Source organism: Neopelma chrysocephalum, unplaced genomic scaffold, assembly GCF_003984885.1.
Source record: "Neopelma chrysocephalum unplaced genomic scaffold, ASM398488v2 Primary Assembly neopelma1_87, whole genome shotgun sequence".
In the NCBI taxonomy this organism is placed as follows: Eukaryota; Metazoa; Chordata; class Aves; order Passeriformes; family Pipridae; genus Neopelma; species Neopelma chrysocephalum.
This window is the reverse complement of record NW_020897749.1, coordinates 3404290-3417524: the sequence shown is the minus strand read 5'-3', so window position 1 is coordinate 3417524 and position 13235 is coordinate 3404290. Positions and strand designations below refer to the sequence as shown.

At 36.9% G+C, this 13235-nt stretch overlaps 1 protein-coding gene across 2 annotated transcripts in view; it reads right to left on the bottom strand.

Annotated features, from left to right (window-relative positions):
• GBE1 (1,4-alpha-glucan branching enzyme 1) overlaps positions 1 to 13235 on the bottom strand; it is a 146683-nt gene that overhangs the window by 92096 nt on the left and 41352 nt on the right. For both annotated transcript variants that reach the window (XM_027692623.1, XM_027692624.1), the window contains exon 3: positions 12439 to 12554. In XM_027692623.1, the coding sequence (XP_027548424.1) occupies positions 12439 to 12554 (116 nt within the window). The remainder of the gene's footprint in view (positions 1 to 12438; positions 12555 to 13235) is intronic.

The window sequence follows — 13235 nt, the reverse complement described above, 5'->3', positions numbered from 1 at the left end:
ACTGTAAAACAACAAGAGTGAATTAATTTTCCATTATAGAGATGTTGAGTGTATTTTCAAAATTTCTATCTGAAGTGTTTAGCCCACTTGAATTTTAGCATCCAAAACCACTGTAATTACAGCAGTGGATTTTGTAGATGAATACACCCAAGACAGCAAAAACGTGTTGGTAACCTGAGGTTTAAGGCTTCAGTGCTACTGCAGTGACTAATTTTGAAGTAAAAACTTTCTGATCAGAATAAAAATCAGTAGAAAAACAAATGCATGGTTGTAGTAAAAGGAAACCCATAACCTACAGAGACTGGCTTTGAAGGTATGTAAAAAGTGGTGTGCAAAAATTATCCAAAGGCTGGACTGCTGAAAGACAAGGCAGGACCTAAATCTCATAAGAATATTAGTATAAAAGTAACATTGTCCACTAGAGTATAAAAAACTCATGAAATGGAGAGTTAGCTGTAGGATAAAACTAAGTATAGAGGTTATGGGTCTGTTTGGATGATCTTTAAAACTCTCAAAAGGAGTTTATTACAGTTAAGGGGAAAACATCACTCTAAGGGCAGTCCAGTGTCATAAAGAAAAAGGCAATAACACATTTGGAGCAATTCAGAAGCTGAAACAGGCTTCATTTAATGTAATGGTGCTGCCAATGCAGAACAAGCAAGATTCAGGGGCCTTGAGTTTTCTGACATTTGAGACTCTTGGGTATCCCACTATTCTGCCCTTCCAAAACAGCACAGGTCTTCCATATCACCTCTAGTACATCTGACAACCCCTTCTGGATGTCTCAGGGCATTTAAAGGAAAACTCTGCACTTACAGCCAGGCAACTTTCAACTCACTGTGACTCAGGGAAATTTGCTGGCTATTTATAAACAGAAGCCACACATTTTTTTCTTACACTATCCACAATGATGAGTCTGAAAGTTTCGCAACACTTTAATAATTCTCTCACAAATGTAGATAAAAAGTAAACCCATGTGTAAAATGGAGCTTAATATGGCCATGCTATTAATGACAGAGACATTGTAATTTTCACAGATGAAACTGTGCAGAAACAGACCACAAACCACTGCATTTAAACCGCATTTAAAATTCAAATGTCTATGAATAACCCTTTTTTCTTTTTGTGTTTGCCTACCTTCATCTTCTCTTCACATCAGCTCCATTTGGCTACCTCAACTTCCAGTCTACACATACACAGATCTTCAGAACAGGGTGAGAGAATAATTCAAGTGACAGTTACACAAAAGATTGGGCAATTTCTCTGCTCAGCTACCATTCCTTTAGTTGTCAGTTCCTGCATTTAAAGCAGACTTCAATTCCATACATGAGCATTTTATTTGATTATGATGTGTGCTCCCATAAGGTGCCTGCCTCTGTTTCCACTGACTAGACTATAGGGTCAAACAACAGAAATAAAAAGCCCTGTTGCCTTGATGATTCCTTATTTTTCAGATACCTATTTTCATTTACCTCTATCATCTGGTGGGTTTGTTTTTGAGGGTTTTTTTTAAGACAAAAGAATAAGGAATTTAGACCTATTTCTGCTGTTTGAGAAATTTGTTATACAGTGGTTTGTCATTTATACTCAAGCTGAGGAAAGGAAAATGAGGAACTGATAACTAGATAACTGGAATATATGCAAGCCAATAAACTGCTCTGAAACACTGTATTATTATTTCATTACTTTAATAGCTTGAAAGCAGTTGGAATGATTGTTGGTGTATGTGGCTTTTAATACAACGATGAAATTAAATCAGCCATCAAACCAACAATAGCTAATATAATGAGAGAATGGACTAGCTTTAATATAAATATGGAAATGTCAGTGACTTGTTATTTATATAAGGGCAATAAGCTATTATTTCAGTATTTTACAATCTATAGCATTTCATTAGCTTCAGATCTATTCATTTCTGAGACAAGATTATCCAAATACAAAAGCCACAGGAACACAGGTGGAAACACCACCTCATCTCAGTAATATGCATCTGATTTAAAAGCAAGTTCAGCCCCAAATCTAAAATGTGGACAGGATAAGCTGTTAGAGACTCTCTAGGAAGTTTTTTAGGTGCCATAACAACATAACCAAATTTTTCTACTGCATGAAATGTAGTAGAAACTTAATATCACGGTATTTCCCTCCCTCAGTTGTTCTATAAGTGCAAGGAGAAGGAAAACCACTGCTTATACACAAAGGTGGTTTTTAGTATAATGGGCACTGTAGACAAAAACTACATTTTGACTTTTGCAAAAATAGGGTAAACAAGAGAAAGCACTAATAATTTACAAGAATACAAAAGATTCTGACCCAATATACTTCAGACACATTGCTGCTGTAGGAAAACCTGGTCTTAAATTTTATTTCATAAATGCTGTTGAGTTTCAAAGACAGTTCCTGCATTCTAGACACTGATACAATCCTACTGTAAGATAATTTATTTTTTTCTTAAAATTGTTGATCCTTTTCTCAACTCCCTCAAGTTGCTACAGAAACAGAGAATCACAGAATGGTTTAGGTTGGAAAAGATCACTGGGTCCAGCATCACTGTGTTTACCACTAAATCATGTCCCCAGCTGCCATATCCACATGTTTTCTAGAACACTTACAGGGATGGCGATTCCCCCACTTCCCTGGCAGCTTGTTCCAATGCCTGACCACCCTTTCAGTGAAGAAATTTTTCCTGATATCGATTCCACGTGTCCCCAGGCTTAACTTGGGGATTTCCTCTCATCCTGTCACTTGTTACCTGGGAGAAGAGACCGACCTCCACCTTGCTACAATCCAACAGCTGAAAGTGCCTTTCCCTGCACACCTCAGCCACCACCTTTTCTTCCACAGAGCAAACTCAATCTTGAGTTTAGCCCCTAGGATACAACACACAGTTCTGACAATCTTTTGCCAGTGGATGATGTAAATTGAGCCCATTTACAAGAGCAGCTGAAATCACATCACCACCCTACCCTCCTCACACACACAGAGGAAAGTGGAAGAGGGCAACTATTACCAGTCTCCTTCTACAGGTCAGCACTGGTTTGGGAGAGAAGCACTACAGTCTAGAGGGTATGTTTGGCTCTTAATGCATGGCACCACAGCAGAACACTTTCTGCTAATGCAATGCAACCTGCTGCAGAACCCAGGGCCAGAATTTAAAGTTTCTTGGTTGACAGTTTGCTTTAAAGAAGGTTTAGATAAAAATACAAAAGCCTGAAAAAAAACTGGGATCTAACAGCACTGTTGAGAGCATTATTCTGTAATTGTCTCACTCTACCTGACAGATTTTCAGAGACCAGATAAAACATTTCTCTCTCTAATAGCCTCAGAAACAGAAGGCAAGGAATGAAGAAGCAAACACAGCATCACTAGTGCCTCGCTCTTCTTGCTACTGCTCGGCCCTTCCTAACAAAGCTCGGGAGAGGCAGCAAGGAGGAAAAGGAATCAGCAGCTGTTCAACACTTCAGCTTCCCCTAGTCAGGAGTACCTTTCCAAATGGACCCTCCACCCAAACTGGTGGGGCAAGACACATGGTAAATGGGAGATCTTCCAGAACTCAACTTCCGCTGGAAAGCTTTACCATATTCTATTCCTACCGTTCCCAACAACCAAGAAATCAAGCATATCTGTCAAGGTGCTTGCAGTCACTGAAGTTATTTCCTAACAGCGAATTGAGTACAAACCTTGAAATTAAGTTTTGCAAAGAATGGATAGCGTGTTGCTTCTGCCAGGCTGTTCTCCTTCCTAAATTGCAAAATCAGTTACACCAGAAAGGAAAAGTAATAGAACACCAGGCACATTATTCAGAGTCTCCCTTTCTCCAGCTTTATTTTCCTTATCAATTTACAGTTACTGTCAAAACTAAGTCAGCTGATACAAAGTTGTCTGGTTTGTTCTTTTTCTTCCAAGCAATTTTCTGGCAATTAAATCAGCTAAAGGGGCAAGCATTCAAATCAAATATTGAAAAAATATTCCTTAGTTATACAACACAAAATAGTGCTTTTGAGCTGGTTTACATGTTTAACAAAGTTCTGCAGATGAATTTGTGTAGTTCAGAAATCACTGGAGAGAGATTTATTTGCTGTGCAAACTATTTTTCTGTAAATATATCATGACATCAGCTTTCATAATCTAAACTTATTAGGGATATTAAATATTTGTTCACAATTCCCCCTTCTTTCAGCTTGCCTTCTCCCCCAGGGAAAGAAAACAAATTAAAAATAAAGTACAATCAAGATATGAAAGAGGGAAAAGCCTATCTAAGAAAAGTAACAAAGTCATGCCTTGACTTTCCAAAAGAGGGAGATATAGCTCCATTTGTGATTTAAGTATTTCTATTGCTTTCAAGAACTTATGAACATGTTTACCTAGTTTACTAGATCAGATTAAAATGGAAAGCTTTTGCTCTTTTTTTTATTTTCATGCTTCTCTTAGAAAACTGAGAAAAATTAGTAAATAGTAACCAAAAAAAAAACCCACAAAACACTATATTATTTGTTTGAATACAGAACTAACTCAAAAGATGAAGCCAGTAACCCAGTATTACAAAATATCTATACAGAGAGAGATAAAAACAACATAGGAAAATCAAACTGTTAAAATCCAGGAAACCATAAGAGAGTTGTAAAAAATGAAAGCAACATCACACAGAAATATTCCCAATTGATTTTAACAGGTACAAGTGTAGGGAAAATGCTTCACTTAATCATCCAGGCACATGGATTTATAATTGTTAGCTACACAAAGGTGGCATCATTAGGTATGAGGGACAATCAGTTTATTTTTACGAAGGAATAACACACATTTGCGCTGAGGGATAGCATTCAAACTTTTCTTTCAGTCTAGAATCCAAATTTTGAAAACCTTTTTCCAAAATAAAAATCAATAAATCAAAGGAAAACTGGAATCTCTAAAACACAGTTCAAAAAATACTTTTTCTGCCACTATGACTTAACCAGAATCAAGTTACCATAACAACAGTGGTGTAGCTCAAATACTATTAAAATTTGTAGGCATGATATAAAAACATTCCTACATGTATTCTGTTAGCCCCTGAATTAAGATGCTTGGGGTACAAAAGCATGGTTTGAAAAGCAACCACAATAAAGCACATTACACATAATAAGTGTAAATTATTAGAGTTGCTTCAAGCCATGTCAAGCAGAGAAGAAGCTGAGGAAGTATGTAACAGGGGCACCCAAGCACCCACTCATCCTCACAGCTACGAAGAATTTGTATAAAGGACAACTGCTGCATAATGCACCTTGCAACTGGGTGCTTGTGGCATGGTGGATTTACTTTTTGATTCTCCATTCACAGCTGTTTCAAACTGACAGTGAAACATCTTTTGGAGATGAGGCAGGTCATGCTCAACACCTCTGCTTCCTGTCACATACTCCCAGTGTCTTATAAACTGGGATAGCCTACAGCCCCCAATGGTCATTCCACTGTCCTCTCCCTCCAGTTGCTGTTGTCTCCCTGTCCAACAATTCAGGAGACCCGAATACCTTAGTTCACACTCTCTTTGCTGGATAATAAAAAAGTGCAGCAAATGGTGATGTGTTTCCTTCATTCTGAGCTCACCTGATTCTCCCCACACATTGTTAAGTGCTTTAACTCAACTGCTTTTCAATACTCTGAAGTAGCATACCTAGAATATTTTATCATAATGCCTCAGAGGAGTCCCCCTCAAACAGCTCCAGTGTTGGCTGTGTTGCCAATATGGATTTCATCTGGCAAGACTTGGGCATCCAAGGTGTGGAGTAAGTCCACTAGAATACCAAAGTTTATCTTCAACTTTCTCCTTGACCTATAATCTTCTCTGAACATTAGACACAAATACAGTTGAAAGGAAGTACTTGCCAGTAACTCACACTAAAGAGAAAGTCAGGAGCTTTACCTAATTAGTGGCCATATCCTCAAAACAAAACCAATTCCCACAGGAATCACAGCCATGTCTATATATACTTCATATGGACTCTCAAATTCCATTTCAAGACCTCTTCTTCTTTAAGGTCTCTCCACCTTTTCCTCAAAAAACCCCCACATTTTGCTTTAACATACACCTAATAGCAATTGAAACAATTAGTCTTCTGTATGGATGAACTAAAAGCAAAGTATTTCTAAACAGCAAAACCTCCTACCAGAGAATTGTGCAACCTTCAAGTCACAGGAGAACTGAGCCTGCCAAAACAACTGAACAAGAATATTTAAAAGTGCTGAGCTCAGTCTGCTAAAAAGGCTCCAAAGAGCAACAGCCCAGTGCTTTACAATGGTTCATTGCTCCTACAACCTCTCCTATGAGTCCACCAGTAGTTGCACATTGTTTACTAAATCCAAACAGGCAATGTCAAGAGACCATTTACCTCCCAATGAGTTAACAACTCTTCCTGCTAGCAAACCCAATCTGTAACCCAGAAAAGTCCACAACAACTTGCTGAAGGGTCATGGCTCACAATCAAGCAATGAAACATGAATATTGCCACTGATTTAGCCAATGTTTTACTTCCATTCAGCTCTGCTGTTATCTAGAAACACATATGCTGATGACTTTAGACCTGTTTCACAAAGTTCAAAATCCCAGGAATGCCACATCTGCTGCTTCTTGCACATAGGTTATACACCATGATGCTGCAGAACACTTGTTTCATTCCCTGTTCAGCTTTGCAGACCTGGAATTTTTTTTTAATGTGCACCCTACACACCATTTAAGACATGAAATTTAAGTGATATGGAACTTAGCAAATTGAGCAAGGATATTCCCTTTACCCCCCAGCTAAGGTGAAAACCAGACCAATCAGAAGTGTTTATCTTTGTACATGAAAGGAAACAGCAGACACTTTATCAGGAAGCTTCCCACTGAAATCAAGTTCAGTATCTCTGCTCAGGGTACCTGAGGCTCCCTTTGCAAAAGCTGTCTCACTGCACATAACCTATTTCACAATGAGAACAATCTCCCCAGGGAAGTGCTGGAGTCCCCAGTGTTGGACAGGGTGCTGGGCCATCATGACCAGACCACGCTCTTCCCAAGAAAGGTGGCACCAGATGATCCTTAAGGTCCCTTCCAACCCAGTATTCCATGTTTCTATTTGCATCTTACGTTACTGAAAGCCCACCACATCTTTAACACTTTTACACCTAGCATCCTAACCACCAGCCTGTTAGCCCATTATTAAAAACTTTCCTGGTTTTTCACACTCATTAAAAACACCTTCACATTTTTGACTGCAGACTGCTTGAAGTGCATGAGGCCTGAACTCAGTGCTGGTCTGATATTTTACTGCTGGACCTCCTGATCAGGAGGGTCAGCTGCAACACCATCTATTTCATCAGTGACAGTAATTACACTTGATGAATTTTACTAACAGTGGTTCCCTGACACTGATTAACCTACCTGCTTGCTATACTTGATTTCTTCTCAAGGTTTACAAGTTAGACACAGAGCATGCAGATCTATTACAAAGTATAGTTTGCAGTAGTAAAAACTGGAAGAATTAAGTTTTTAAAATATTCTTCACAACTAACTTTCCTCTACCCACCACCTCCTGAATACAAATGTATTTTCACATACTTTTAATCATGATTAATAAACTGTTAGTGTTCTGACTCTTAAGTTCCTCCTTTGCCCACTTGAATATTAAAAAGTGTAACACGTTTGGACTAGAGAGCTTAAAACCAACAATAGTGAACTTTTCAAGCATTCTGTACAAACTGATGAAAAAATGTGACTGTTGTATGTGCCTGCCCCAATTTTGTATTGCACTTGGCACCTATAACTACTGTTCAGCAGTCACTGAAACCACTCACACATGTAAGAGTGAAATACCAGTAGAAGAATGTTGTGTTATCAAGTGCACAAGATATCAAGTATAATCACCTCATTAAAGTACAAGATACTCCCTCAAAAAATTATAACTTCACCATTTAAATACATAGATATGGATACATATACAGATGTGTGTGAAGGAGAAAAGGATACAGACTTAGCAAATAATGGAATGCAGTTTTTAAAAAAGTTTCTTCCATTTTCTGAGTGACCTTTCCAGGAGAAAACATATGTTATTTGTTTCCTGAGCTGTATATATTATTAGTTCTGTCAGCATACATAGAGAAGTGATGCAGGCTACAATGGTACACAGAAATTATCTGTTAAAAAACCAACTAAAATTAACTAAATTAACTATAAAGGTGTGGGGTTTTGGCTTTTTGGGGGGTTGTTTGGTTTTGTTACTTTGTTTTTTTAATCTATCAATTAGATAAATGTCAACTACAAAAGGGTAGCTTTCTCACATAACTCATGGGGTTCAAAAGTGTAATAAAAAACCAACAAACTCAGTCACTGATATTTTACAGACAACTTCCTAGTCTTTATCTGGTTCTTGGTAAAAGTTGCATTATGGAGGCATGTCAGCCATTCTAACTCTTACCTTCATATCAGAAATACGCCAGAATCACACTGAACTAGATTCCATGAATACATGTGATGTTTAGTTACAATACAGAGTTTTGTGCACCTACCCAATATATTGCCAGATAACGTGCCAGATGAGTTTATTAGTATATAAAATTCTTGTTGTCAATAATGTCAGAAATTGCAGATCTACTATCATTACTAAAAAGTTGAATAATTCAAATTGGTTTAGTATATCCTCTTCAGTTCACAAAAGAAAACTTAGTACAGATCTATTCCTATTCAATGTTCCAGGGCAGCAGGTAGCTCAATTGTAATTGCCAATATATTTCAAGTACTGGTCTTGCCATCTCTTCTTATTTATCTGTGTGAAGATATTTTAGAGCTTGATAATCAGCCATGAATTCGGGAATTATTTTCATCTAAGATTCAATTTGCTAATTGTTCTGCATTTTCTATTTTGTTCCTTGGCATTCTTATAAATAACATTAAATTCCCCACTGCAGATACTAAGATCTCAAGTTTTACTGATGCTACCCCCATCCCTAAACTCCACTGACTATTTTAAAATTAGGATCTTGCCAACTACAGTTAATTTACAGGTACTTTTAAGCGGTTGGAAAAATCATTTATAAGTAAACAGTAAAAGAACAAAGTGAATCACTGATTAAACTCCTGCATATGTATGACAATACATGACAGGACTTGCTATAGAAGTCTATCCATGTTAATTTTTCTAAAAGCTTGCAGTATCTTGTAAAAAGGTCATTAAGAACACCAACAATGAAGAAAAAAATTCAGTCATTTTCGACCATGAAAGAAGATAAGCACAACTGCCATCACTGCAGAACACCCTAACATTTAAGGAAAACATCTTTCAAGCTACCCCATTACAAATAAAGAGAGGTAAAGAGGGTTCATTTAGTAAAGCATAAAGTTTGGTTTTGGGCCTTAATCTGTACTCAGCCTCTGACATCTGCCAGAAGTTTAAAAGCAAACATCACACAACTCATTCTGAGCTCCCAACAGGAGAAAGAAAAAAAAAAAAAAGCCCTTTTCTAGCAGGTAAAACCTTATTTTGTAGATGGGTGTCATAATCCACAAGGGAGTCACTCAACTGTCATAAGCATCCATCTCTTCAAACTGAAAAGTGTCAGAAGACTTACAGCAGGTTTTTTAATGACTCATTTTCTTCAATGTTTGTATTTACTTATGAGAAGACTGCCTCAAGAGCTACAGTAGGCAGTCTACTACTATTGAAAACAGGAAAATGCTTGACCTCTGCTCCTCATTTATTTTCCTACAAAAATATTTTGTGACCTGATCTAAATTAGTGTCACCAGCTACACTCCATCCCTTTCCCATTCTGGTTTAGATATTACTTATTTAAAAGGAGTGACCTTGTTACTATTTCAGAACTTGGCATTCGCCTGTGTAGAACTGAGGATGAAAACAGTGTAGACAGAAGCCTAAGATAAAGACCTTCTGGAGGAGACTTTCCCCTCATAACAGATTAATCACCACATAAATCTCTAAAGTTGACTATTTTAACTTAAGTATTTAAAATCATATTGGTAAAAGAAACTGCAAAACCTGCAATTCCCTTAAGCTTCTTTAGTAAAGAAAAACAAGGATTACTTTCATTGCTAAAAAGAGTTTCTGTTACCTAGTTCAGTGCAGATATGAGTGCCTGTGGATTTAAACATTACCTCAGCAATCTGCACAGCAATTTCCATCTGCAGACAACCCAATATTCTCAGCTTCTCTGTGAAGAAAGGACTGCAAAACTATGCTGTAACACACAAGCCCTCAGGTTGCCAAAAATACATACGTTTATGAACAATCATAATCTAACAGAACGACAGTTCAAAGAAAACTCTCAGAAAAGCAGTTTTCTGAACCCATCAGTGGAATGAGAGAGAATAAGACGATCAGTTGTAGCATGAGGGTAAGGTACCTGCCTACTAGGTGAATATTCCAATCTCATTCCAGCTTTTGTGACAGAAAAACTGTTTTTGAACAATGTTAACTGGAGGTTTTGTTTATATCATCTAATTACATCACAAGAACACATTGTGATGTGTTAGATCCAGCTGTGCGGGCACCATGGAACAAAAACAGTGTCAAGAAAGATTATTAGCGAAGTTACAGATGAGGCTGGGAGTAGTTTCCTGTAGATGAAGTTATCAATTATGACTATGTACAATTGTGAATCAAGTTTCTAAATCTTTGGTTTTGGTTTGGGTTTTTTCTTTCCTAAGGAATATACTCAAAAGCAAACCTATTTCACAGTCCTGGTTCGCGAGCCTGTTGGACGATCACGTATTTTGAGTGTCAGTGACAAAAAAACAAAACAAAACAAAAAAAAACACCAAAAACAAACAAAAAAACACACACAAAAAAAAAAAACACATTCTACTCTGCCAGCAGGTATCTTACAGCTTTTCAGAAGACTCAGAGCAACTACAGAGCCACAGGAATTCATCTTACTAGGGCACCAGCACCAAGGGCAATCAGTAGTCAAAAATTCTGCATACTAAAGAAATTATGTACAATGCAATCTTTGCTTTATGGAGTTTATATTTCAAAGAAAATGCTGAATAGGGAAAAAGTACTATCAAGACCTGTACTTCAAAAATAGGTGATGTGACCAGTGATTATATAGGAAGAAAGACAACAAAGCAATCTCAAGTTGCTTCAAATGCTTTTAAGAATCTATGCTTTATTGTTGTTATGTTAATAATTATTAACTCTTATCACTCACACCTCTTATCTCTACACAGAGCACAGGATATTCTACAGTAGATGAGGTCAGTAGTTTTGTAGATAAAATATAGAAGGTAAATTGAGCAACAATGAAAGAAATCTAAACTACTTACATCTCAAAACCATGGAAAATATTAAATAACCATTCTTCACTGTCACACATTACTGCGTAATTGCTGCACTTCTGAGCTGAAGACAACTGTTTTCTTTCCTGCTCCATAAAATAAAAACAGCTTTCTCGTCCTTGAATGATTATTCCTAATTTTCAATTTATCCATATTTATTACTGGGATGATTTCATAACCCATAACAAAAAGCAGAGAGATAAGCACACACATTGAGTAGGCATTTCTATACTTATTTTTGTTTTAACAGATTTCTTGTTTCCCTAAGCCGATTCTCAGCACAAAAATGAGGATTTTTTTCAATATGTTAGTTTTGTTAATGGGAGCCCTGAAAATGTACTAGTATTATACAAATGCTTCCAGTTTCTTGATTTTCCTAATCTTTAGATAATTCCAGTACATTTCTTTCCTTAACTACTCATTACTGTCCCCCATTAGCATCCACTGCCTCTGGAATTCAAGCTCTGACTGCAACAAAGTAAATCTCCAATTTAAATATTCACCTACAAATAATCAACTCTGCTGATAGTTAGTTGTCATTATGTATATCTGCACTAAGCATAACAATTGTGGCATTTGACAGATCAAAGAAACTTTCCATTACTATCTGGAAGAAAGCATTTTATCCTCATGTATACTCATGAAATACAGCTGTATTCAGTTTAACTTACTTAAGCCTACTGCTCTTAATTCCTAAAGGATAGGTACAAGTTTGACAAATCTGCATGCACCATTAAAGCAATGCAAAGAGATCACCTGAAAAGCCACAGCTAAAAGAATCACAGAAATTATCAAGGTACTGAGATCTGAATGTGATCTTGAACTCAAGTAGTTGCAACAAAAATATAAAGAATTTATCTGTACATTGCTATTTATTTTTCAAGTTATCAACATGTAAATAGTTTTCATCCTGTAACATGACACAATACACTATATCCATGTTTCAGCCATATATGCCTGTTCCTAAAAATTTAACTCTTTGTGATGCTTAATGCTTCACTCCTTGAGGTTGCTTTGCACCACAAGTAGTTAAACTGATTCTGCTTCTTAAAACAATTAAAAGATAAAGTTACTTAAAAGAAAACCAAAAGTACAACTGAGTAAGAGGGGGTACAAGAATTAGAGTAAGTGTAGAACCGACACCTTTAGCTTTGATCCATGGCGCACAGCAGGACAACCATCTTCTCCAGGTGGAATGAACAACTCCCACTTCCCATATTCCAGCTTCTTATATGGATGGGAAAATGGATTCCAGCCATCTGCAATATAAGAAATAATATTAAGTATTTATCTTGAAATGTGTCCAATTACAATTCAAAAGCATAACACTGTGTTCCATCTTTTTCAGAGTTCACTTCAGTGAAAAGCAGACAAATATTTTTATATCTGATACTATCACACACATTCAAAAGAGGTAAAATGAAGTGTGTAAGAGTTTCACTGTGAAACCATACTCCAATTCTAATTTAACAATGATTAAATTATTTCTACTTCCTTGTCTTTCATCAAAGTCAACACAACCTTCTCCTTCCCCAAAAAGCCTATTGATTTTAATACCACAAAATCATGGTGGTATGAAAACTAGTGGCTGAAAAGTAAGGCTTAAGGTAGATTTTAAAACAAAAACCTCACCTCTCCTAAACAAGTCAGCAGAAATACTTGTTACACTGCTCTGGAAAAAATTAATGAGCAGATATTGGTTATGGAGAGGGGAGGTGGACAAAATGTAGGCAAAACCAGCTTCCATAAATTGAGTACTCAGACCAGGCTTACACACACACACACACACACACACACTGCTCACTGCCTCTATTTTGACAAGCTGATGTATAAAATAAAAGTGTATAAAGTAGGACAAACACAGGGAAAACTGCAGACAAAACTTGGCAGCAATGGGTAGAAAACCAGACAATAGCAACACAGCCAGGAAATGTGGCCTG